The sequence below is a fragment of the Bos taurus genome, chromosome 5 (genome assembly GCF_002263795.3).
Source record: "Bos taurus isolate L1 Dominette 01449 registration number 42190680 breed Hereford chromosome 5, ARS-UCD2.0, whole genome shotgun sequence".
In the NCBI taxonomy this organism is placed as follows: Eukaryota; Metazoa; Chordata; class Mammalia; order Artiodactyla; family Bovidae; genus Bos; species Bos taurus.
Window position 1 is genome coordinate 102,382,929 of NC_037332.1, and position 25,935 is coordinate 102,408,863.

General features: G+C 42.9%; 1 protein-coding gene across 1 annotated transcript in view; it reads left to right on the plus strand.

Annotated features, from left to right (window-relative positions):
• The first annotated feature begins 2,267 nt into the window (after positions 1-2,267).
• LOC786796 (antigen WC1.1) overlaps positions 2,268-25,935 on the plus strand; it is a 118,566-nt gene continuing 94,898 nt past the window's right edge. Inside the window, 3 exon segments of the mRNA XM_059887262.1 lie at positions 2,268-2,699; positions 9,128-9,447; positions 12,259-12,579. Of these exon segments, the coding sequence (XP_059743245.1) occupies positions 12,276-12,579 (304 nt within the window). The 5' untranslated portion in view covers positions 2,268-2,699; positions 9,128-9,447; positions 12,259-12,275.

Consider the following 25,935-nt stretch of genomic DNA (forward strand, 5'->3'; position numbering starts at 1 on the left):
TCAATAAGGCAAAAGATACATGAGGAGAGGAACATGGTCTTATCATTTTCTGCATTTATAGCACAGAAAGTACCTTCTAAGAGATAATTTTAGTATTAATAGTAGTAGCTTTTTCTGTGGGCTTCCCTGATAGCTCAGTTGGTAAAGAATCCACCTGAAATGCAGGAGACCCTGGTTTGATTCCTGGATTGGGAAGATCCGCTGGAGAAAGTATAGGCTACCCATTCCTGTATTCTTGGGCTTCGCTTGTAGCTCAAATGGTAAAGAATCTGCCCGCAATGCGGGAGACCTGGGTTTGATCCCTGGGTTGGAAAGATCCCCTGGAGAGGGGAAAGGCTACCCACTTCAGTATTCTGGCTTGGAGAATTCCATAGACTGTATAGTCCATGGGGTCACAAAGAGTCAGCCACGATTGAGCGACTTTTGCTTTTCACTTCTGTACTTTTAGGATCCTATTTAATTTCCTTACTCTCACCTCAATGTCAGATGTCTAAAAAAATCTCCAAGTAAGTATCACAGGATATCTCCCTTTGTCTATTGTCTCCTTCACCTCCTCCTCATGTATCTTTATTTCCTTCCTAGATGAGACTCACAGGTCCATGAAATGAACTGTGACCCTCCAAAATTCATATGTTGAACTCCTACTTCTCATTGTGACTTCATTGGAGATAGGACCTTTAGAGGTAACTGAGGTTAAATAAGGTCATAAGGATGTGGCCCTGATCCAATAGGTGACGAAGAGGTAGAGGCACATCTCCCTGCCTCTCCAGGTGCCCATGTCCTAGGAAAGGTCATGTGAGCAAACAGTGAAGGAGCCGTGGTTAGCAAGTCAAGAGAGGAGCACTCAGAATGAACACTACTTGCTAGCACCGTGATCTTGGACTTTCTGACTTCCAGAACTGTGATAAGAGAAATACATTTCTGCTGTTTAACCAGCCAGGTTGGGGTATCTTGTGGTGGCCACCTGCCTGATCCGAATACACACCAGGATTTTCTCCAGTTCAGCATTTCCCCAGATGTTCCCTCTATGATACACCACTTCTGTTTCCAGAGTGAGAGCACATGGGGCAAGGTGGAGACCTGAGCAGTGTTAATGGTGGCCCAGGGACCATGTCTTGTTAGATTATGAGAAAAATTCTCATTTTCTGAGCCAAATTCAAAGGTGCTTGGGATGATTCAAGATCTCAGTAAACCCACTTCTCAGTTCCCGACAGGAAGGCAGAAGCCTGGAACACTGGGTAAGACCTGATGAGACAGAGAGAGGTAGTTTGGGTCCCAGTTCCAGGTGGGACCAGGCTGCAGACCTGGTCACACAAGAAGAAGTCTCATCTGGAAGAAGCAGTTGGCACATGTATAAACCTCTGGCTTGTTCACCCCTGGTCTTCTGACTGTAGGGAAGCTCTGCATTAGTTATGTGTTGCTGTGCAACAAATTAGTGCTGAACTTGGCAGCTTAAGCAGCAAACACCTAGTATCTCACATTTTCTGTGGGCCAGGAACTGACATGTCCTATCTGGATCCTCTGACTCATGAAGTCTCACAAGGATGCGCTCATTTGATCTATCAACCAGGGGTTGATATCACCCAAACTTACTCACCTGGATGGTGACACCATTCAGACCTTGGTGAACTGTTGAACTGAGAGTCTCAGCCCCTTGCTGGCTGTTGGCTAGAGACCTGTCTCCATTCCTTGTCATGAGGGTCTCTTCATACATAGCTCACAACATGGCAGCTGGCTTCGTCAGAGCTAGCCTAAAAGCGCAAGATAGAGCACAAGGGGAAACGAGCATTTCTTTGAAGCCTAATCTCTTAAGTGACATCTCATTACTGTTGCCAAATTCCATTTGTTAGATGGATGTTACTAAATACATTCAAGTGTGGAAATTACTCAAGGATGTGAAGACCAGGTGGCAGAAACAACCAGGACACTTGAGAGCCTATTACCCCAGCCCTCTGTTCCTAAGCTAGATGAGATGCTCCCTAGGGGACAGGGAACAAAAGGGAGGATTACTTTCTGGATCCTGGGACATGAGCTGTAACTGAGATGGGGAAGCTGGGCCCTAGTCACCTTGGGCACATCTACAGGGAGGGCAGCATCCAGAGTCTCTGGAGGCCTGTCCTCGGTGGTGTCCCTGGAGCTGGTTCTACAGGCTTGTAAGAAACACCTGGTGCCTCCCTTCCTGCTCCAGGTTCAGTGATGGCACATTGGGGGCTTCGAGTTGGCCATGGTTGGAATATTTTTACCACAGAAGTCAAGAAATGCTGAACACAAGGATTTTTTTCAGAGATCAGATATTCCATTTTTAAATACTTAACCAGTATACTACTGCATGGTCTTCTGAAATCTCTCCTGTATCCTGTGTCCTTGTCCCTCTGCAGCTCGGGAGGTGAGGTTGAAGGATGGAGCCCACAGCTGTGAGGGGAGAGTGGAAGTGAAGCACAAAGGAGAATGGGGCACAGTGAATGACCAGAATTGGAGCTTGGAAGAGGCAGCTGTGGTGTGCAGAGAACTGGAGTGTGGAGCTGCCATTAATGCTTCCAGAGGGGCTCATTTTGGACAAGGGATTGGCCCCATTTGGTTTCACCACATTTACTGCAATGGGACAGAATCATCACTCACGGAGTGTAGTTATCCTTCTCTTAAAGACCATCATCCTGAGGGCCTTTCCCATCATGGGGATGCCAAAGCAGTCTGATCAGGTAAGGCATGTCTGGTCTGGGAGGGGATGCCCAGCAGGAAAAGTCTCAATGTCTTTCTGGGAATAATATGAGGATATGGATCACAGTCTTTAGTACATTCTTTGGTTAAGACTTCAGTCAAACAGTGATTCCTTGAACATTAGGTGCTCAAAGGAACACCAGGAGTTACTTGGTCCTGGGGAAAAAGTCTCTAGACACATAGTCCCTGGACCCACCAGTCTCTGTGATGTGCCCTAGGAGGCAAGGAGGTGAGCTCAAATGTTTCATACACATACAGCTGCTGGGTTGGACCTCTATGAATTAGGTTCATCATGGTAGCCTGTTGTATTCTTCCATGAGATGGTCAGACAAGTGTGGCTACAATGGGGGATAGAAGAGGGGTGCAGGCAAATATAGTTTATTATACTCACAGGTCCTAGAGAGAGTGTTATCAGGTGGGCACGTGGGGGGGGGTGCCAATAGAACAGGCTCAACGAAGCAGTGACATGAAAGAGTGAAGACCCATAGACAAGGGACAGTATTCGGGGTCCAAGTGTTGTTACAGTGAAAATGTTTCAGGGACTTTCATTGGTGCGTTGGAAGGTCACTAGGTCACAGGGGAAGATAAGAAGGGGGATTTGGGCAGAGGATAGTCTTATCACACTGGTGCACGTGCTCACCTTAGTAGGGAGCTTACATTCTATTTGTGGGATGTTGAGGCTGCAGGAAAACTTAAACTTTGATAATTACAACACAGAAACTGTAGCAAATAAGGGCAACGAGGTTAAGAGAACTTAAAATGATACACAATAATGGCTCAATCCGGTCTGAATGTATTTAATCTGAGCCACATTAGAAACTTGGATGTGATACTTGGATGCAGGATACAAGGAAGCTTGGGGCTGGTGCACTGGATGACCCAGGGATGGTATGGGGAGGGAGGTCGGAGCGGGGTTCAGGATTGGGAACACGTGTACACCTGTGGAGGATACATGTTGATGTATGACAAAACCAATGCTATGCTATGCTAAGTCACTTCAGTCGTGTCCGACTCTGTGTGACCCCATAGATGGCAGCCCACCAGGCTTCCCCGTCCCTGGGATTCTCCAGGCAATAACACTGGAGTGGGTTGCCATTTCCTTCTCCAATGCATGAAAGTGAAAAGTGAAAGTGAAGTCGCTCAGTTTTGTCCGACTCTTAGCGACCCCATGGACTGCAGCCTACCAGGCTCCTCCATCCATGGGATTTTCCAGGCAAGAGTACTGGAATGGAGTGCCATTGCCTTCTCCATGGCAAAACCAATACAATATTGTAAAATTAAAAAAATAATAATAATAATAAAAAAATTTAAAAACATATTGAAATGATATTTTTTTGATATATTCAGTTAAATAAAATACATAAGTAAAATTTTAAAAAAGGCTTAAAAAATTAAAGTTAAAAAAAAAAAAGAAAAGGGGGGAAAAATCTTCACAGAACTGCAAAATCCTAACATCGAGGCAGAGGTTTATAACGTGAAGATCATGGACTAGATGCCATGATCTTATTTTTCTGAATGCTGAGTTTTAAGCCAACTTTTCCACTCTCCTCTTTCACTTTGATGAAGAGGATCTTTAGTTCTCCTTCGCTTTCTGCCATAAGAGTGGTTGCATCTGCGTGTCTGAGGTTATTGATATTTCTCCCAGCAATCTTGATTCCAGCTTGTGCTTCATCCAGTCCAGCATTTCTCATGATATACTCTGCATATAAGTTAAATAAGCAGGGTGACAATATACAGCCTTGATGTACTCCTTTACTGATTTGGAACCAATCTGTTGTTCCATGTCCAGTTTTAACTGTTGCTTCTTGACCTGCTTACGGATTTCTCAGGAGGCAGGTCAGGGGGTCTGATATTTCCAACTCTTTAAGAATTTTCCATTGTTCCTTGCAATCCACACAGTCAAAGGCTTTGGCATAGTCAATAAAGCAGAAGTAGATGTCTTTCTGGAACTCTTTTGCTTTTTCAATGATCCAAGGGTTGTTGGCAATTTGATTTCTGGTTCCTTAAACTTAATCCTGTTTTAATCCTTTTCACTTTGGTTAACTTTCTGTGGTTTTTTTTTTTTTTCCTGGTGGCTGTGGGATTGTATTTATTCTTGCACCTTCTGTCTGCCATCTGGTCGATGAGGCTAAGAGGCTTATGCAAGCTTCCTGATGGAAGATTGTCTATGGGAAAAACTGGGCCTTGCTCTGGTGGGCAGGGCCTCGATCAGTAAAACTTTTATCTGATTGCCTGTTGATGGGTGGGGCTGCACTCCCTCCCTGCTACTTGTTTGGCCTGAAGTGACCCACCTCTGGAGTCTACAGGTTTTTATAGTAAGGTTAGTAGTGACCTCCAAGAGGTTTCACACCAAGGGACACTTCCCGAGACTGCTGCTAACAGGAACCTCATCCCTGTAGTGAGCCACAGCTGGCCTACACTTCTGCAGGAGATCTTCCAGCACTAGGTCTTGCTGAGTCTCCTGTGGTCACTGCTCCTTTCCCCTGTATCCTGGTGCATGTAGATTTTCTCTGTGTCCTGCCACAGTGATGTGATCACTCAACTAGAGCCAGACATCCTGGAATGTGAAGTCAAGCGGACCTTAGGAAGCATCACTATGATCAAAGATAGTGGAGGTGATGGAATTCCAGTTGAGCTATTTCAAATCCTAAAAGATGATGCTGTGAAAGTGCTGCACTCAATATGCCAGCAAATTTTGAAAACTCAGCAGTGGTCATAGGACGGGAGAAAGTCAGTTTTCATTCCAATCCCAAAGAAAGGCAATGCCAAAGAATGTTCAAACTACTGCACAATTGCACTCATCTTACACACTAGCAAAGTAGCGCTCAAAATTCTCCAAGCCAACCTTCAACAGTACGTGAACTGAGAACTTCCAGATGTTCAAGCTGGATTTAGAAAAGACACAGGAACCAGAGATCAGATTGCCAACATCCTTTGGATCATTGAAAAAGCAAGAGAGTTCCAGAAAGACATTTACTTTTGCTTTACTGACCGCCAAAGCCTTGGACTGTGAGGATCACAACAAACTGTGGAAAATTCTTAAAGAGATGGCAATACCAGACCACCTTATCTGCCTCCTGAGAAATCTGTATGCAGGTCAAGAAGCCATTAGAACTGGACATGAACAACAGATTGGTTTCAAATAGGGAAAGGAATACGTAAAGGCTGTATATTGTCAACCTGCTTATTTAAGTTATATGCAGAGTACATCATGAGAAATACTGGACTACATGAAGCACAGGCTGAAATCAAGATTGCTGAGAGAAATATCAATAACCTCAGACACGCAGATGACACCACCCTTATGGCAGAAAGCGAAGAAGAACTAAAGAGCCTCTTGATGAAAGTGAAAGAGGAGAGTGAAAAAGTTGGCTTAAAACTCAACATTCAGAAAACTAAGATCATGGTATCCAGTCCCATCACTTCATGGCAAATAGATAGGGAAACAATGGAAACTGAGACACTTTATTTTGGGGGGCTCTAAAATCACTGCAGATGATGACTGCAGCCATGAAGTTAACAGACACCTGCTCCTTGGAATAAAAGTTATAACCAACCTAGACAGCATATTAAAAAGCAGAGACATGACTTTGCCAACAAAGGTCTATCCAGTAAAAGGTACTGTTTTTCCAATAGTCAGTATGCATGTGAGAGTTGGACCATGAACAAAGCTGAGTGCTGAAGAATTGATGCTTGTGAACTGTGGTGTTGGAAAAGACTCTTGAGAGTCCCTAGGACTGCAAGTAGATCAAATCAGTCCATCCTAAAGTAAAACAGTCCTGAATATTCTTTTGAAGGACCGATGCTGAAGCTGAAACTCCAGTACTTTGGCTACCTGATGCGAAGAACCGACTCATTTGAAAAGACCCTGATGCTGGGAAAGACTGAAGGCAGGAGGAGAAGGGGACAACAGAGGATGAGATGGTTGGATGGCATCACTGACTCGATGGACATGAGGTTGCAAGCTCCGGGAGCTGGTGATGAACAGGGATGCCTATCATGCTGCAGTCCATGGGGTCTCAAAGGGTCGGAGGTGACTGGGTGACTGAACAGAACAGTGGAGTCTCTGTTTCCTGTAGTCCAGTGGAAGTCCTGCAGTCAAATCCCATTGGTCTTCAAAGTCAAATTCTCTGGGGATTCCCAGTCCTTTGCTGGATCCCCAGGCTGGGAAGCCTGGCATAAGGCTCAGAGCCTTTCCAACAGTGTGAGACATTCTTTGATATTATTGTACTCCAGTTTATGTGTTGCCCACTGGGCATGTATAGGATTGAATTTATTGTGATTGCACCCCTTCTACCATCTTGTTGTGGCTTCTGATTTGTTTTTGGATATGGGGTATCTTTTTTGACTGTGTTCCAGCAGCCTCCTGTTGATGGTTGTTCAACATCTAGTTGCGATTTTAGTGCTCTTGCTGAAGGACATGAGCATGCACATGTCCTTCTATGCTGCCATCTTGAACCAATCTCCCTAGATAATTTTATTATTAATAAAACTAGCTTCTAGTGAACTTTCAGGGTCCTATGTCAATCCTTCACTCTCACTTTAGTGTCAGATTCTAAAACATCTGAGAAGCATCTTCAGATGTCTCCCTGTGTCTACTGTCTCCTTCACTTCCTCTTGTATTGTTATTTCTTTCTGAACATGAGCCTCCACAGGTCAGTGGACTGAACTGTGTCCCTCCATGGTGTATGTCTTGAAGATCTAGACTCCACTATCACTGTTGGAGATAGGGCCTTTAGGAGGCAACTGAGGTTATTTAAAGTCATAAAAGTGTGGCCTTAATTTAATAGGTGACATTACAGAAAAAGGAAGAGACAGGTCTCCCTCACTCTCTCTAAGTGCACATGTCCTAGGAAAGGCCAAATTTACAGACCTTCAGCCTGTAAGCAAAGAAAAGAGGTTTAAGAATGAGCACTGCCTTGCCAGCACCATGATCTTGGACTTATCAGCCTCTAGAACTTGATAAGATAAATGAATTGCTGCTATTTAACCAGCCAGTCTATGCTATTTTCTGGTAGACTCTGGCCTGAGCTGTCTATACACCAGTATCTTCTCTGGTTCATCATTTCCCAAGATATTCCCTCTGTGATGCACCACTTCTGTTTCTGGAGTGAGAGCACATGGGGCATTGCATAGACCTGAGCAGTGGGAATGGTGCCCCAGGGACCAATTTTCCTTATATTATAAGAAAGATTCTCACTTTTTGACCTGAACTCTGAGCTAATGGAGCTGATTCAAAGTCTCATGAAACTCACTTCTCAGTTTCTGACAGGAAGGCAGGAGCCTGGGACACTGGGTGAGACCTGATGTGGCATAGAGAGGTGGTTTGGATCCCAGTTACAGATGGGACCAGACAGCAGACCTGGTCACACAGGAGGGAGTCTCATCTGGATGAAGCAGTGAAGGCTCATCACCTCCAGCTTGTTCACTCCCTGTCTTCTGATTCTGGAGGGAAGCCCTGCATTACAAGTTAGTGCTAAACTTGGGAGCTTCAGTCAGCAAACACCTAGTATCTCACACCTTATATGGGCCAGGAATAGACATGGCTTACTTGGGTCCTCTGACTCAGGATGTCTCACAAGCATGCAATTATCTGAAGGTTCAACCAGAGGTACATATTGTCTAAATGTACTCATCTGGATGTGGGCAGATTACAGAACTTGGCAGACTGGGTAACTTGGAATCTCAATGCCTAGTTGGCTGTTGACTAGAGGCCTGACTTCTTTCCTCGTCATCAGGGTCTTTCCACTATTAGTTCACTCATGGCAGCTGTTTTAACTAGAGCAAATGAGAGAGCAAGAAAGGTCAACAAGGGAAACCATGGTCATCTTGAAACAATCTCTTAAGTGACGTCCCATCACTTTGCCAAATTACATTTGTTAGATGCATGTTACTAGATACATTTGAGTGTGGGGATTACACAGAGCCATGAACACAAGGTGGCAGGAATAATTGGGAGACTAGTGCCTATTACCCTAGCCCTCTGTTCCTAAGCTGGATGAGATGCTCCTGATAGACAAGGGAAGGAGAGGGAGGATTCCTCCCTGGATCCTGGGCCATGAGCTGTAACTGAGACAGGAAAGCTGGGCCCTAGTAGCCTTGGGCACATTTACAAAGAGGGCAACATCCAGAGTCTCTGAAGGCCTGTCCTTGGTGGTGTCCCTGGAGCTGATTCCACGGGCTCATGAAGGATACCAGGTGTCTCCATTCCTGTTCCATGCTCAGTGATGGCACATTGGGAGCTAAAACTTGGCCATAGTGGGAATGTTTATACCATGGAAATCAACAAATGCTATTCACAGGGATTTTTTTCAGACATCAGAGTATTCATATTTTAATAATTACCAGCACTTCATTGCATGGTCTGCTAAAATCTCTCCTGTGTCCCATGTCTATGTCTGTCTTGCAGCTCTGGAGGTGAGGCTGATGGGTGGAGCCCACCGCTGTGAGGGGAGAGTGGAAGTGAAGCACCAAGGAGAATGGGGCACAGTGAATGATCACAACTGGAACTTGGAGGAGGCAGCTGTGGTGTGCAGACAGCTGGGGTGTGGAACTGCCATTGATGCTCCCAGGGGGCTCATTTTGGACCAGGGATTGGCCCCATTTGGTTTCAGTATATTTACTGCAAAGGGACAGAGTTAGTCCTCACAGCCTGTACTTATCCTGTTCTCAAAGACTATCATCCTGAGGGCCTTTCCCATGACCAGGATGTGGTAGCAGTCTGCTCACGTAAGTCCTGTCTGGTCTGGGAGGGGATCCCCATCAGGAAAAGCCTTAGTCTCATTTCCAGAGTAGCTATGATACTATGGATCATAGACTTTAGAACATACTTGGGTGAAGATTGCACTCACAGAATAATTCTTTGAATGTTAAGTATTTAAAGGATTATAGGGACATGCTTGGCCCTGGAGAGGTCCAAGTCCACTCCCACATTCACCACAGCCTCTGTGTCACATTCATTCCTTCCTGACTTCTTTTTTTTATCTTTATGCGGGAGTTGTTTTTGAGCTCTGTGGAAGTTCTGGCCTTTCAAGGTTGCACTTTACACTGTAAGAAATTTTTATAATATGGAATCTATATCTTTAGTAAATACAGGGCTATGCAGACATCTCTCTCTCTCTCTTTTTTTTTCTTTGGTGCCAGAATTAGACTATGTGGGGGAGATGCCAGTTATAGATACACATGTAGTGGTGGGGACCCAAGAAGGCAATAAGGGCCTGGGCCATAGAAGGGCTCCCTGGCAGCCTGTGGAGCTCTAGCTCTTGGTGTGCTCTCCCATGGCTGCACTGTCTTCCCTTGGGCATGCACCCTGCAGTGGAACCTGCTGACAGGTGTCAGGCTGATGGGATTCCAGTGCACAGTTGGAGGCTCTAGCCATGAGTGCATGCATGGTGTTGGGGGTCACACCTTGGGTTTAGAGTAGTGTTTTGCACTGTTACAATCACAGAGAACTGAGCTTGTTGCAAGCGCTATTCCTGGGATCTGGAGGAACTGAAAGGGGAAGCACTGTGAGTGCTGATGTCAGTGAATGTGTATACCAGGGTAGAATAAAGCTGATGAAATCATCAAGAGGTCTGTAGCATTAGTTTCTTCAGGGACCTGATCTGCTGAATTTGTCTACAGAGCAGGATACTATGAACTGCTGTTGTTCCTGTTGTGTAGTAGCTACTGTGGCCCCTTCTTTTCTTTCTTATTTCTGGTCTTTACATGTGTCTCAGCTTTGCAGGTCTGGGAGAGGTGAAACTGAAGCATGACCTTCATAAGTTTCCCCACAAGGCTAGTAACCTGATTATTCATCCTTCTCTCATGTTCCTGGCAAGGGGAACTCTTTTGGCATCAAACAATTTTGTCAAGGTGGATGGAATGATGCTGGCAAAATGATAATGTCTTTGTGTTGCCAGAATTTCTTAAGTGGACTCCAGAAATACCAGATATATGTATTTGTTTGTGGATAGCTGTTGAATTGTTGATCTCTCTGGAGGGGGATGGAGGCTGCTGTTTACTACATCATCATTTTCATGATGTCACTTTCCAGGTCTTATTGTTTAAAACAATGGTTTTTAATATAAAGTTTTAGATTGGTATTTTTTTTTTTTATAGCACATCTAGGCTTCAGTCTCAGAAAAGGCAATGGCACCCCACTCCAGTACTCTTGCCTGGAAAATCCCATGGACGGAGGAGCCTGGTGGGCTGCAGTCCAGGGGGTCACGAAGAGTCGGACACAACTGAGTGACTTCACTTTCACTTTTCACTTTCATGCATTGGAGAAGGAAATGGCAACCCACTCCAGTGTTCTTGCCTGGAGAATCCCAAGGACAGGGGAGCCTGGTGGGCTTCCGTCTATGGGGTCGCACAGAGTCGGACACGACTGAAGTGACTTAGCAGCACCAGCAGCAGCAGCAGCAGGCTTCAGTCTACTCTACATTGACTTCTCATGTTCTTAGCAATTTTAGGTGTTAGCACAGATGTTTTTCAATTTCAGGTGAGGTGCACTAAGTGTCCATGTTAATATTTTTCTCTTTGTTAATTTTGTGTTATTACTTACTACTTTAGCAAGAATGAGGTAGGTGATAAAGTATTTACAAATAGCTAAATTTATCCTTACAAGATATATTCTATTCAGTTTGACAAGGCCTCTGCCTATCATAATTTTTAAAACCCCCATGTTGTTGAATGTCCCATCATCTTATTACTCTACCACTTCAACACAACCCTACAGGATCTGCTGTGGTAGAAAATACATTGGCTCTTAGATGTTTCTCTGTGGAAATGACATCTTTTGTTATCCTACTTTATTGCATAAGACAGATCACATGGTCATTCTTCCTTTCAAACAGGCAAGGACGTGTTAGTATTTCCATGTGTTCAGAAAAAGAGAATTTTATTTATCACTAAACATGAGTGGTGTTTACATCTGTGATGAATCTACAAATTAATTGCTTTTCATATGTGTTCCCTGAGTTTTGTTGCACTTATTCACTGTAAGACTTGGTATCTGTCAGCAATTCTGGAAAATTCTCAACCAATATTTTTCAAATATGACATTTGAATTATACCAGGATGTGAACACCAGGTGGCAGGAATAATTGGGACACTTGAGAGCCTGTTACCTCAGCCCTCTGTTCCTAAGCTGGATGAGATGCTCCGTATGGACATGGAAGCAAAGGGAGGATTCCTCCCTGGATCCTGGGCCGTGAGCTGTAACTGAGATGGGGAAGCTGGACCCTAGTAGCCTTGAGGACATCTACAGGGAGGGAAGCATCCAGAGTCTCTGAAGGCCTGTCCTCAGTGGTGTCCCTGGAGTTGGTTCTGCAGGCTTGTGAGAAATACCTGGTGCCTCCCTTCCTGCTCCAGGTTCAGTGATGGCACATTAGGGGCTTAGAGTTGGCCATGGTGGGAAGATATATACTGTAGGAATCAGCAAATGCTATTCATGGAGACTTTTTTTCCCTTCACAGAGAAGATTTTTTTTTTAATGCTTAGAAGAACACTGCACTGTCTCCTAAAATCTCTCCTGTGTCCTCTATGTCTCTCTTGCAGCTCTGGAGTTGAGGCTGATGGATGGAGACCATCGCTGTGAGGGGAGAATGGAAGTGAAGCACCAAGGAGAATGGGGGACAGTGAATGATTACAATTGGAACATGGAGGAGGCACATGTGGTGTGCAGACAGCTGAGGTGTGGAGCTGCTGTTGATGCTCCCAAAGGGGCTAAATTTGGACCAGGAATTGGACCCATTTGGTTTCATTATATTTACTGCAAAGGGTCAGAGTCAACTGTCAGCGAGTGCAGTTATCCTATTGTTAAAGACCATGGTCCTGAGGGCCATTCCCATGACAAGGATGCTGGAGCAGTCTGCTCAGGTAAGTGTTATCTGGTCTGTGGATGGGTGGGGGGTAGGTCCCATCAGGAAAGTTTCAGTTTTATTCCCTGAGTAACTATGAGACTGTGGATCACAGACTTTAGAACGCACTTGGGTGAATATTACACAGTGATTCATTGAACATCAGGTGCTCAAAAGAATACAGTCTTGCTTGTCCCTGGAGAGAAAGGCTCCTGACCCATAGGTCACTGGTCCCTCCAGTCTCTGTGGTGTGTCATAGGAGGCACAAGGTTGAGCTCAAATGTTTCATGAAGGACAACCGTTGGATTGGACCTCAATAAATTAGGTTCACCATGGTAGCCTACTGTATTCTTGGATGAGATGGTCAGACATGTGCAGCTACAAGAGAGCATATAGGACAGGTGCAGACAGTTCTCTCTAGGAACTGACCCATGAACAAGTGACAATACTGGGATCAGGGTGAAGTTACAGAAAGAAAAGGCATGAGGGCATTTCACTGGTGCATTTCAAGGTCACTAGGTCAAGTAAGGGGAGGACAAGATTTGGGATATGTGGCACAGGCTGGTCTCATCACACTGATTCACTTGCATACCTGGGTAGAGAGCTCACATCCTATTTGGGGAGATGTTGAGGCTGCAGGAGACCTGAAGTTTGACAATTACAATACAGAAGCTGGGGCAAAACTAAGGACAGTGAGGTTAAGAGACCCTGAAATGATACATAATAAGGACTCAATTCTGTCTATGTGTGTTTGACCTGAGCCAAGGTGTAAACTAGAATGGAAGTGCTGGTCACAGTATTTACCAGAGATGTTCCAGTTGTTATCAGAATGTTTGATGGTATTTTCCTGGGCATAATCCCACCACAATAGTTGGAATTGAGGAAAATATAATCAGATATCATAGCAAAGTCCCTAATAGAGGTGGTTGGGTCTCAGGAAAGGATCCTCCCAGCTGCTGAGATTTTGGGACAGGGGAGCTCTGAGGACATCTGCGGTAGGTTCTTAGCAGGCACAGCCAATCAGCTCCTTGTGTTTTGTTGGGGAAGATTATTGGGAAAGTGATCTTTTCCAGTCTCACCTTTAGGAGATCTTTGATGATACTCTTGAGACGGCTGGTTCTCTGGTGGCTCAGATGGTAGAGAATCTGCTTGCAATACAGGATATCTGGGTTCAATCTCTGGGTCAGGAAGATCCCCTGGAAAAGAAAATGGCAACTCCAGTATTCTTGCCTGGAGAATTTCATGAACAGAGGAGCCTAGTGGGCTATAACTCTTGGGGTCACAGAGTTGGACATGACTGAGCAACTAACACTTTCACTTGAGGTTGCTAAGAAAGCAATTCTCCTTTTTAAAAACTCCATTACTGAGGTATGACTGACTTGCAAAAAGCTGTACCTAGTTAATATTTACAACTTGATGAGTTTGGAGCTCTGTATACATCTGAGAAATCATTGCCACAATCTATGTCATAAACCTGTTCATCTCATAAGTTTTCTTCCATCCTTTTTATTATAGTATTACAATTAAAAATAGTTATTTTTGAAGGGCATTTGAGTTTCAGTAGGAGTCTTTGTTTAAGAAACCTATTTTCTAGCATTTAAAGTATGGTAAGACCATTTCTAACAAAATGATGAGATGATGAACAAGCAAGGACTGCAGGAGGGAAGACTGGGGTCACAATCCAGGTCAGCTTCTGCATTCACCACAGCCTCTGTGTTACACTTCCTTCCTGTCCTCATTCCTTCCTGCCCTCTCTTCCTTTATCTAGCTATGGGAGTTGTTTCTGGGCTCTGTGTAAGTGCTTGCCTTTCAAGGTTGGAGTTTTCTTTCTGGGAAATCTTTATAATATGGAATCTATTTCTTTTTTTTTTTTTTTTTTTTTCACAGCTACCTAAAATTGCATTATCATGTGACTAACCCACCCTCTGTAATTACTTGGGGCAGGGGAGTGTAAGGGCCACATCCGTGGTACCTGAAGCAGCTATGACTGCTAGCGGGCACTCCCTGTGTGCTTTGGAACTGGCTGGAAATTTCTTTTTTTTTTTAATTTTAATTTTATTTTATTTTTAAACTTTACATAATTGTATTAGTTTTGCCAAATATCAAAATGAATCCGCCACAGGTATACATCTGTTCCCCATCCTGAACCCTCCTCCCTCCTCCCTCCCTATACCATCCCTCTGGGTCGTCCCAGTGCACCAGCCCCAAGCATCCAGTATCGTGCATCGAACCTGGACTGGCATCTCGTTTCTTACATGTTATTTTACATGTTTCAATGCCATTCTCCCAAATCTTCCCACCCTCTCCCTCTCTCACAGAGTCCATAAGACTGTTCTATACATCAGTGTCTCTTTTGCTGTCTCGTACACAGGGTTATTGTTACCATCTTTCTAAATTCCATATATATGCGTTAGTATACTGTATTGGTGTTTTTCTTTCTGGCTTACTTCACTCTGTATAATAGGCTCCAGCTTCATCCACCTCATTAGAACTGAACAGCCAGGACATGGAAGCAACCTAGATGTCCATCAGCAGATGAATGGATAAGAAAGCTGTGGTACATATACACAATGGAGTATTACTCAGCCATTAAAAAGAATACATTTGAATCAGTTCTAATGAGGTGGAATCTATTTCTTTAGCAAATTTTTCTGCTCATATTTGTTTTATGTTTTGTTGTGCGTGTGTATGTGTGTGTGTGTGTGTGTGTGGTACAAAGTTTAGCCTGTGTAGGGGAGCTGCCAATTATAGACACACATGTAGTGGTGGGGGCCCAAGAAGGCAGCAATGTCTGGGACCTTCGAAGGGCTTCCTGGCAGCCTGGGGGACTCTAGGTCTCCGTGTGCTCTCTCGTGGCTGCACTGTCTTCCCCTCGGCATGCACACTGCAGTGGAGCCTGCTGTCAGGTGTCAGGCTGATTGGATTCAAGTGCACAGTTGGAGGCTCTAGCCAAGAGTGCATGCAAGGTGTTGGGGTCACACCTTGGGTTTATTTTTTTTTTAATTTAATTTTATTTTTAAACTTTACAATATTGTATTAGTTTTGCCAATATCGAAATGAATCCGCCACAGGTATATCTGTGTTCCCCATCCTGAACCCTCCTCCCTCCTCCCTCCCCATACCCTCCCTCTGGGTCGTCCCAGTGCACCAGCCCCAAGCATCCAGTATCGTGCATCAAACCTGGACTGGCGACTCATTTCATACATGATATTATACATGTTTCAATGCCATTCTCCCAATTCTCCCCACCCTCTTCCTCTCCCACAGAGTCCATAAGACTGATCTATACATCAGTGTCTCTTTTGCTGTCTCCTACACAGGGTTATTGTTACCATCTTTCTAAATTCCATATATATGCGTTAGTATACTGTATTGGTGTTTTTCTTTCTGGCTTACTTCTCTTTGTATAATAGGTTCCAGTTTCATCCACCTCATTAGAACTGATTCAAATGTATTCTTTTTAATGGCTGAGTAATATTCCATTGTGTATATGTACCACAGCTTTCTTATCCATTCATCTGCTGATGGGCATCTAGGTTGCTTCCATGTCTTGGCTATTATAAACAGTGCTGCGATGAACATTGGGGTACACGTGTCTCTTTCCCTTCTGGTTTCCTCAGTGTGTATGCCCAGCAGTGGGATTGCTGGATCATAAGGCAGTTCTATTTCCAGTTTTTTTTAAGGAATCTCCGCACTGTTCTCCAGAGTGGCTGTACTAGTTTGCATTCCCACCAACAGTGTAAGAGGGTTCCCTTTTCTCCACACCCTCTCCAGCATTTATTGCTTATAGACTTTTGGATCGCAGCCATTCTGACTGGCGTGAAATGGGACCTCATAGTGGTTTTGATTTGCATTTCTCTGATAATGAGTGATGTTGAGCATCTTTTCATGTGTTTGTTAGCCATCTGTATGTCTTCTTTGGAGAAATGTCTATTTAGTTCTTTGGCCCATTTTTTGATTGGGTCATTTATTTTTCTGGAGTTGAGCTGTAGGAGTTGCTTGTATATTTTTGAGATTAGTTGTTTGTCAGTTGCTTCATTTGCTATTATTTCTCCCATTCTGAAGGCTGCCATTTCACCTTGCTAATAGTTTCCTTTATTGTGCAGAAGCTTTTGAGTTTAATTAGGTCCTATTTGTTTATTTTTGCTTTTATTTCCAATATTCTTGGAGGTGGGTCATAGAGGATCCTGCTGTGATGTATGTCGGAGAGTGTTTTGCCTATGTTCTCCTCTAGGAGTTTTATAGTTTCTGGTCTTACATTGAGATCTTTAATCCATTTTGAGTTTATTTTTGTGTATGGTGTTAGAAAGTGTTCTAGTTTCATTCTTTTACAAGTGGTTGACCAGTTTTTCCAGCACCACTTGTTAAAGAGATTGTCTTTAATCCATTGTATATTCTTGCCTCCTTTGTCAAAGATAAGGTGTCCATATGTGTGTGGATTTATCTCTGGGCTTTCTATTTTGTTCCACTGATCTATATTTCTGTCTTTGTGCCAGTACCATACTGTCTTGATAACTGTGGCTTTGTAGTAGAGCCTGAAGTCAGGCAGGTTGATTCCTCCAGTTCCATTCTTCTTTCTCAAGATAGCTTTGGCTATTCGAGGTTTTTTTTTTATTTCCATACAAATTGTGAAATTATTTGTTCTAGCTCTGTGAAGAATACCGTTGGTAGCTTGATAGGGATTGCATTGAATCTATAAATTGCTTTGGGTAGTATACTCATTTTCACTATATTGACTCTTCCAATCCATGAACATGGTATATTTCTCCATCTATTAGTGCCCTCTTTGATTTCTTTCACCAGTGTTTTATAGTTTTCTATATATAGGTCTTTGGTTTCTTTAGGTAGATATATTCCTAAGTATTTTATTCTTTCTGTTGCAATGGTGAATGGAATTGTTTCCTTAATTTCTCTTTCTGTTTTCTCATTGTTAGTGTATAGGAATGCAAGGGATTTCTGTGTGTTGATTTTATATCCTGCAACTTTACTATAATCATTGATTAGTTCTAGTAATTTTCTGGTGGAGTCTTTAGGGTTTTCTATGTAGAGGGTCATGTCATCTGCAAACAGTGAGAGTTTTACTTCTTCTTTTCCAATTTGGATTCCTTTTATTTCTTTTTCTTCTCTGATTGCTATGGCCAAAACTTCCAAAACTATGTTGAATAGTAATGGTGAAAGTGGGCACCCTTGTCTTGTTCCTGACTTTAGAGGAATGCTTTCAATTTTTCACCATTGAGGATAATGTTTGCTGTGGGTTTGTCATATATAGCTTTTATTATGTTGAGGTATGTTCCTTCTATTCCTGCTTTCTGGAGAGTTTTTATCATAAATGGATGTTGAATTTTGTCAAAGGCTTTCTCTGCATCTATTGAGATAATCATATGGTTTTTATTTTTCAATTTTTTAATGTGATGTATTACATTGATTGATTTGCAGATATTGAAGAATCCTTGCATCCCTGGGATAAAGCCCACTTGGTCATGGTGTATGATCTTTTTAATGTGTTGTTGGATTCACACCTTGGGTTTAGAGTAGTGTCTTGCACTGGCAAATAGATGGAGAAACAGTGGAAACAGTGACAGACTTTATTTTTGGGGGGCTCCAAAATTACTACAGATGGTTTCTGCAGCCATGAAATTAAAAAATGCTTACTTCTTGGAAGAATAGTTATGACCAACCTAGACAGCTTATTAAAAAGCAGAGAGATTACTTTGCCAACAAAGGTTCATCTAGTCAAGGGTATGGTTTTTCCAGTAGTCATGTATAGATGTAAGAGTTCGACTATAAAGAAAGCTGAGCACCGAAGAATTGATGCTTTTGAACTGTGGTGTTGGAGAAGACTCTTGAGAATCCCTTGGACTGCAGGAGATCCAATCAGTCCATCCTAAAGGAGATCAGTCCTGAATAGTCATTAGAAGGACTGATGCTGAAGCTGAAACTCCAATACTTTGGCCACCTGTTGCTAAGAGCTGACTCATTTGAAAAGACCCTGATTCTGGGAAAGATTGAAGGCGGGAGGAGAAGGGGACGACAGAGGATGAGATGGTTGGATGGCATCACTGACTCAATGGACATGAGTTTGAGTAAACTCCAGGAGTTGATGATGGACAGGGAGACGTGGTATGCTGCAGTCCATGGGGTCACAAAGCATCTGACACAACTGAATGACTGAACTGAACTGAACTGAACTGAACTTGGACTGATATAATCACAGAGAACTGAGTTTGTGGCAAGTGCTATTCCTGGGATCTGGAGAAACTGAAGGGGGAAACATTCTGAGTGCTGATGTCAATGAGTGTGTATACTGGGGTAGGATAAAGCTGGTGAAATCTGCAAGAGATCTGTAGCATTAGTTTCCTCGGGGGCATGATCTGCTGAATTTGTCTACATGGCAGGACACCGTGAACTGCTATTGTTCCTGCTGTGTGACAGCTACTATGGGCCTTTCTTTTCTTCCTTATTCCAGGTCTTTATATGTGTCTCTCAGCTTTGCAGGTATGGGTGAGATGAAACTGAAACATCACCTTCAAGTGTTGCTCCACAAGGCTGGGACCCTGGTTACTCAACCTGCTCTGGAGTTCCTGGCAAGGGGAACTCTTTTGGCATTGAGTAATGCTGACTTGGGGGCGGAATGGTGCTGGCAAAATGATGAATTTTTGTTGCTAAAATTTCTTAAGAGAACTCTAGGTCATTCCAGATTGTTTCTGTTTACAGATTGCTGTGGCCAGAGCAGCAGGAAGGGATCGAAAGTAGTCGACACACAGTCTGGGAAAAAGAAACCAGAGACAAAATTAAAGTTTTAAAGATGGGACTGGGGGACTCAGGACCTCTTGGATCAAGAATCCTGTTCCTTGGAGCCACATGAATTTTATTTAGTGTCTTGGCAAGCAGAAAGTATCTCTTGTGCTATAATGAAGTCAGCCTCCTGTGTCCCCTGTCAAGTCTCCCATATTATTGATTACTTTGAACTATCTTTGTTATTTTCTTGTACAAGGGGTATCACCTACCTAAAGGTCATAGACCCACATATGCCTTGGGAAAGCATCTTAGTATGTCCACAAGCAGTGTTCTGAACTTGCACTGACCCAGCGTTCCAAGGTCCACACTATGTTTTTCCTTAGCTTAGTAGAGCATGACTACTCCAACTAATCAACCCAATGTACTTTTATTTGGGTCATGCTGTATTGCTGTATTTTGCTTTTATTCTTTCCCCATGGTGATTTTCTCATGGCTTAGACAGAGTAACAGGTGGCTGACTATTAACTCCTGCAATGGATAGATGTTTAATTGTTGATCTTTGTTGGGGAAAATGGAAGGTTCTGTCTCCTACATCAATTTTGTGATGTCACTTTCCAGGGCTTTATTCTTTAAAAGAGTGTATTTTGAATATGTGCTGTGTTTAGTCATTCAGTCGTGTCTGACTCTTTGTGACCCCATAGACTGTAGCCCTGGAGAAGGCAATGGCACCCCACTCCAGTACTTTCGCCTGGAAAATCCCATGGGCAGAGGAGCCTGGTAGGCTGCAGTCCATGGGGTCACTAAGAGTCGGACACGACTGAGTGACTTCACTTTCACTTTTCACTTTCATGCATTGGAGAAGGAAATGGCAACCCACTCCAGTGTTCTTGCCTGGAGAATCCCAGGGACGGGGGAGCTTGTTGGGCTGCCATCTATGGGGTCGCACAGAGTCAGACACGACTGAAGTGACTTAGCAGTAGCAGTAGCAGCAGTAGACTGTAGCCCGCCAGGCTACTCTGTCCAGGGACATTCTCCAGGCAAGAATACTAGAGTGGGTTGCCATGCCCTCCTCCAGGGGATCTTCCCAACCCAGGGATCGAACCCAGGTCTCCCACATTGCAGGCGGATTCTTTATCATCTGAGCCACCAGGGAAGCCCAAGAATACTGGAGTGGGTAGCCTATCCCTTCTCCAGGAGAACTTCCCAACCCAGGAATAAAACCAGGGTCTCCCTCATTATAGGTGGATTCTTTATCAACTGAGTTATGAATATACAGTTTTAGATTGGCAATTTTTCTTCATACTTTAAGGCTTCCATTTACTCCGTATTGGATTCTCGTGTTCTTAGGGACTTAGGTTTTAGTGTAGCTGTTTTGCAATTTGAGGTAATATATACTAAATCACTGCAGATAGTGACTGCAGCCATGAAATTAAAAGACGCTTACTCCTTGGAAGAAAAGTTATGACCAACCTAGATAGCATATTCAAAAGCAGAGACATTACTTTGCCAACAAAGGTTCATCTAGTCAAGGCTATGGTTTTTCCAGTGGTCATGTATGGATGTGAGAGTTGGACTGTGAAGAAGGCTGAGCATCGAAGAATTTATGCTTTTGAATTGTGGTATTGGAGAAGACTCTTGAGAGTCCCTTGGACTGCAAGGAGATCCAACCAGTCCATTCTGAAGGAGATCAGCCCTGGGTGTTCTTTGGAAGGAATGATGCTAAAGCTGAAACTCCAGTACTTTGGCCACCTCATGCGAAGAGTTGACTCATTGGAAAAGACTCTGATGCTGGGAAGGATTGGGGGCAGGAGGAGAAGGGGACGACAGAGGATGAGAAGGCTGGATGGCATCACTGACTCGATGGACGTGAGTCTGAGTGAACTCCGGGAGTTGGTGATGGACAGGGAGGCCTGGCGTGCTATGATTCATGGGGTTGCAAAGAGTTGGACATGACTGAGTGACTGAACTGAACTGATACTAAGTTTCTGTCTTAATATTTTTCTTACTCAATTTTCTTCTATTTCTTATCACTATAGTCAAAGTAAGCCAGGTTATAATGTCCTTAGAGCCATTTTTTTTCTACATGACTTATTGTATTCATTTTGTCAATGCCTCTGTTTATCATTATTTATCAAGCAGCAGGTTGTTGATGGCCCCACCATCTTATTATTCTACCATTTCCACACAAGGCTACAGGATTTGCCTTAGTAGAAAATATATTGATCTTAAATATTTCTTTGTGGAAGTCACATTATTTGTTCTAACACTTCATGGGATAAGTCAGATTACATGGTTATGTTTCATTGCAAATAGGCAAACTATTAGTATTTCCACGTGCCTTGTTGTTATTCAGTCACTAAGTCTTGTCCAACTCTTTTTGACACTATGGACTGCAGCAAGACAGGCTTTCCTGTTCTTCACTATCTCAGTGAGTTTGCTCAAATTCATGTCCATTGAGTTGGTGGGCCATCTAACCATCTCATCCTCTGTAGTCCTTTCCCCCTCCTCTTGCCCCCAACTTTCCCAGCATCAGGGTCTTTTCCAATTATTCAGCTCTTCACATCAGGTTGCCAAGTTATTGGAACTTCAGCTTCAGTGTCATTTCTTCCAATGAATATTCATGACTGATTTCCTTTGGGATTCATTGGTTTGATCTCTTTGTTTTCCAAGGGACTCTCAAGAGTCTTCTCTATCACCACAATTTGAAAGCATCAATTCTTTGGTGTTCAACCTTCTTTAAGGTTCAAAGCTCACATCAGTACTTTACTACTAGGAAAACCATAGCTTTGACTATATGGACCCTTGTCAGCAAAATGATGTGTCTGCTTTTTAATACACAGTCTAGGTTTGTCATGGGCCTCCCTGATGGTTCAGACAGTAAAGAATCTACGTGCAATGCAGGAGACTCAGTTTCCATCCCTGGGTTGGAGAGTCCCCCTGAAGAAGGGCATGGCAACCCACTCCAGTATGCTTGCCTGGAGAATCCCATGAACAAAGGAGCCTGGTGGACTACAGTCGATAGGGTTGCAAACAGTCAGACACAACTAAGCGACTCACATACACACTAGGTTTGTAATAGCTCTGCTTCCAAAGAGTAGACATCTTTTAATTTTGTGACTGCAGTCACTGTCTGCAGTAATTTTGGAGCCCCCAACAGTAAAATCTTTCACTGTTTCCACTTTTCCTCCATCTATTTGCCATGAAGTGATGGGACCGGATGCCATGATCTTAGTTTTCTGAATGTTGAGTTTTCAGGCAGTTTTTCCATTGTCCTTATTTACCCTCATCATGAGGCTATTTAGTTCCTCTTTGCTTTGTGCCATTAGAGTGGTATTATCTACATATCTGAGGTTGTTGCTATTTCTCACGGCACTCTTGATTCCAGCCTGTTAGTCAACCAGCCCAGCATTTCGCATGGTGTACTCTGTATATAAGTTAAATAAACAGTGTGGCAATATACAGCCTTGATGTACTCATTTCCCAATTTTGAACCAGTCTGTTGTTTTGTGTCCAGTTCTAACTGTTGCTTCTTTCCTGCATACAGATTTCGTGGAGATAGGTAAAGTGGTCTGATAATCCTATCTCCTTAAGGGTTTTCCATAGTTTGTTGTGATCCATACAGTCAAAAGTTTGAGCATAGTCAATGAAGTAGAAGTAAATATATGTCTGGAATTACCTTGTTTTTTCTATGATTCAATGGATGTTGGCAATTTGTCTCTGGTTCCTCTGCCTTTTCTAAATCCAGCCTGTACATATGGAAGTTCCCAGTTCATGTACTGCTGAAGCCTAGATTGAAGGATTTTGAGTATTACCTTGCTAGCATGTGAAATGAACACAATTGTATGGTAGTTTGAACATTCTTTGGCATTGCCCTTTTTTGGAATTGGAATGAAAACTGACCTGTGGCCATTGCTGAGTTTTCCAAATTTGCTGACATATTGAGGGCAGCACTTTAACAGTATCATCTTTTAGGATTTTAAATAGCTCAGCTGGAATTCCATCATCTCCATTAGCTTTGCTCATAGTAATGCTTTTAAGGTCCACTTGATTTCACACTCCAGGATGTCTGATTCTAGGTGTGTGACCACACCACCTTGGTTACCTGAGTCATGAAAACCTTTACTGTAGATTCCTTCTGTGTATTCTTGCTCTCTCCTCTTAATCTCTTCTGCTTCTGTTAGGTCCCTGCTGTTTCTGTCCTTTATTTTGCCCATCTTTGTTTGAAATATTCCCTTAGTATCTCTGATTTTCTTGAAGAGATCTCTAGTCTGTCCCATTCTATTGTTATCCTCAATTTCTTTGCATTGATCTCTTAGGAAGGCTTTCTTATCTCTCCTTGCTATTGTCTGAAACTGCATTCAGTTGGGTATGTCTTTCCCTTTCTCCTTTGTTTTACACGTCTCTTCTGTTCTCAGCTCTTTGTAAGGCCCCCTCAGACAAACACCGCCTTCTTGCATTTCTTTTTCTTGGAGGTAGTTTTGGTTACCACCTCTTTTAAGATGTTATGAACCTCTTTCCATAGTTCTTCAGGCACTCTCTCTACTAGATATAATCCCTTGAATCTATTCATCACCTCCACTGTATAATCATAAGGGATATGATTTAGGTCATACCTGAATTGTCTAGTGGTTTTGCCTACTTTCTTCAAGTCTCATTTTGCAATAAGGAGCTAACATTCTAAGTCACAGTATGCCCCAGGACATGTTTTTGATGAGTGTATAGAGTGTCTCTGTCTTCAACTGCAAAAATATAATCAATCTGATGTTGGTATTGACCACCTGGTGATGTCCACGTATAGAATCATCACTTGTGTTGTTGGAAGAGTGACTAGAAAAAGAATTTTGATTTGCATTTCTCTGATAATGAGTGATGTTGAGCATCTTTTCATGTGTTTGTTAGCCATCTGTATGTCTTTTTTGGAGAAATGTCTATTTAGTTCTTTGGCCCATTTTTTGATTGGGTCGTTTATTTTTCTGGAGTTGAGCTGTAGGAGTTGCTTGTATATTTTTGAGATTAGTTGTTTGTCGGTTGCTTCATTTGCTATTATTTTCTCCCATTCTGAAGGCTGTCTTTTCACCTTGCTAATAGTTTCCTTTGATGTGCAGAAGCTTTTAAGGTTAATTAGGTCCCATTTGTTTATTTTTGCTTTTATTTCCAATATTCTGGGAGGTGGGTCATAGAGGATCCTGCTGTGATGTATGTCGGAGAGTGTTTTGCCTATGTTCTCCTCTAGGAGTTTTATAGTTTCTGGTCTTACGTTTAGATCTTTAATCCATTTTGAGTTTATTTTTGTGTATGGTGTTAGAAAGTGGTCCAGTTTCATTCTTTTACAAGTGGTTGACCAGATTTCCCAGCACCACTTGTTAAAGAGGTTGTCTTTAATCCATTGTATATTCTTGCCTCCTTTGTCGAAGATAAGGTGTCCATATGTGCGTGGATTTATCTCTGGGCTTTCTATTTTATTCCATTGATCAATATTTCTGTCTTTGTGCCAGTACCATACTGTCTTGATAACTGTGGCTTTGTAGTAGAGCCTGAAATCAGGTAGGTTGATTCCTCCAGTTCCATTCTTCTTTCTCAAGATCGCTTTGGCTATTCGACCCCAATTCACACCAGTCAGAATGGCTGCGATCCAAAAGTCTACAAATAATAAATGCTGGAGAGGGTGTGGAGAAAAGGGAACCCTCTTACACTGTTGGTGGGAATGCAAACTAGTACAGCCACTATGGAGAACAGTGTGGAGATTCCTTAAAAAACTGGAAATAGAACTGCCTTATGATCCAGCAATCCCACTGCTGGGCATACACACTGAGGAAACCAGAAGGGAAAGAGACACGTGTACCCCAATGTTCATCGCAGCACTGTTTATAATAGCCAAGACATGGAAGCAACCTAGATGTCCATCAGCAGATGAATGGATAAGAAAGCAGTGGTACATATACACAATGGAGTATTACTCAGCCATTAAAAAGAATACATTTGAATCAGTTCTAATGAGGTGGATGAAACTGGAGCCTATTATACAGAGTGAAGTAAGCCAGAAGGAAAAACATAAATACAGTATACTAACGCATATATATGGAATTTAGAAAGATGGTAACAATAACCTGGTGTACGAGACAGCTAAAGAGACACTGATGTATAGAACAGTCTTATGGACTCTGTGGGAGAGGGAGAGGGTGGGAGGATTTGGGAGAATGGCAATGAAACATATAAAATATCATGTAGGAAACGAGTTGCCAGTCCAGGTTCGATGCATGATGCTGGATGCTTGGGGCTGGTGCACTGGGACGGCCCAGAGGGATGGTATGGGGAGGGAGGAGGGAGGAGGGTTCGGGATGGGGAACACATGTATACCTGTGGCGGATTCATTTTGATATTTGGCAAAACTAATACAATTATGTAAAGTTTAAAAATAAAATAAAATTGGAAGAAAAAAAAGAAAAGAAAAAGAATTTTGAATATCACAAAACAGTAGTGGTGTTTATATCTGTGATGTGTCTCGAAATTAATTGATTTTTATATGTGTTTCCTGAGTTGTTCCACTTAAACCCTCTATGGTTAGTTTTAGTTCAGTCAGTTCAGTTCAGCCGTTCAGTCATGTCTGACTCTTTGCAACCCCATGGACTAGCTCACC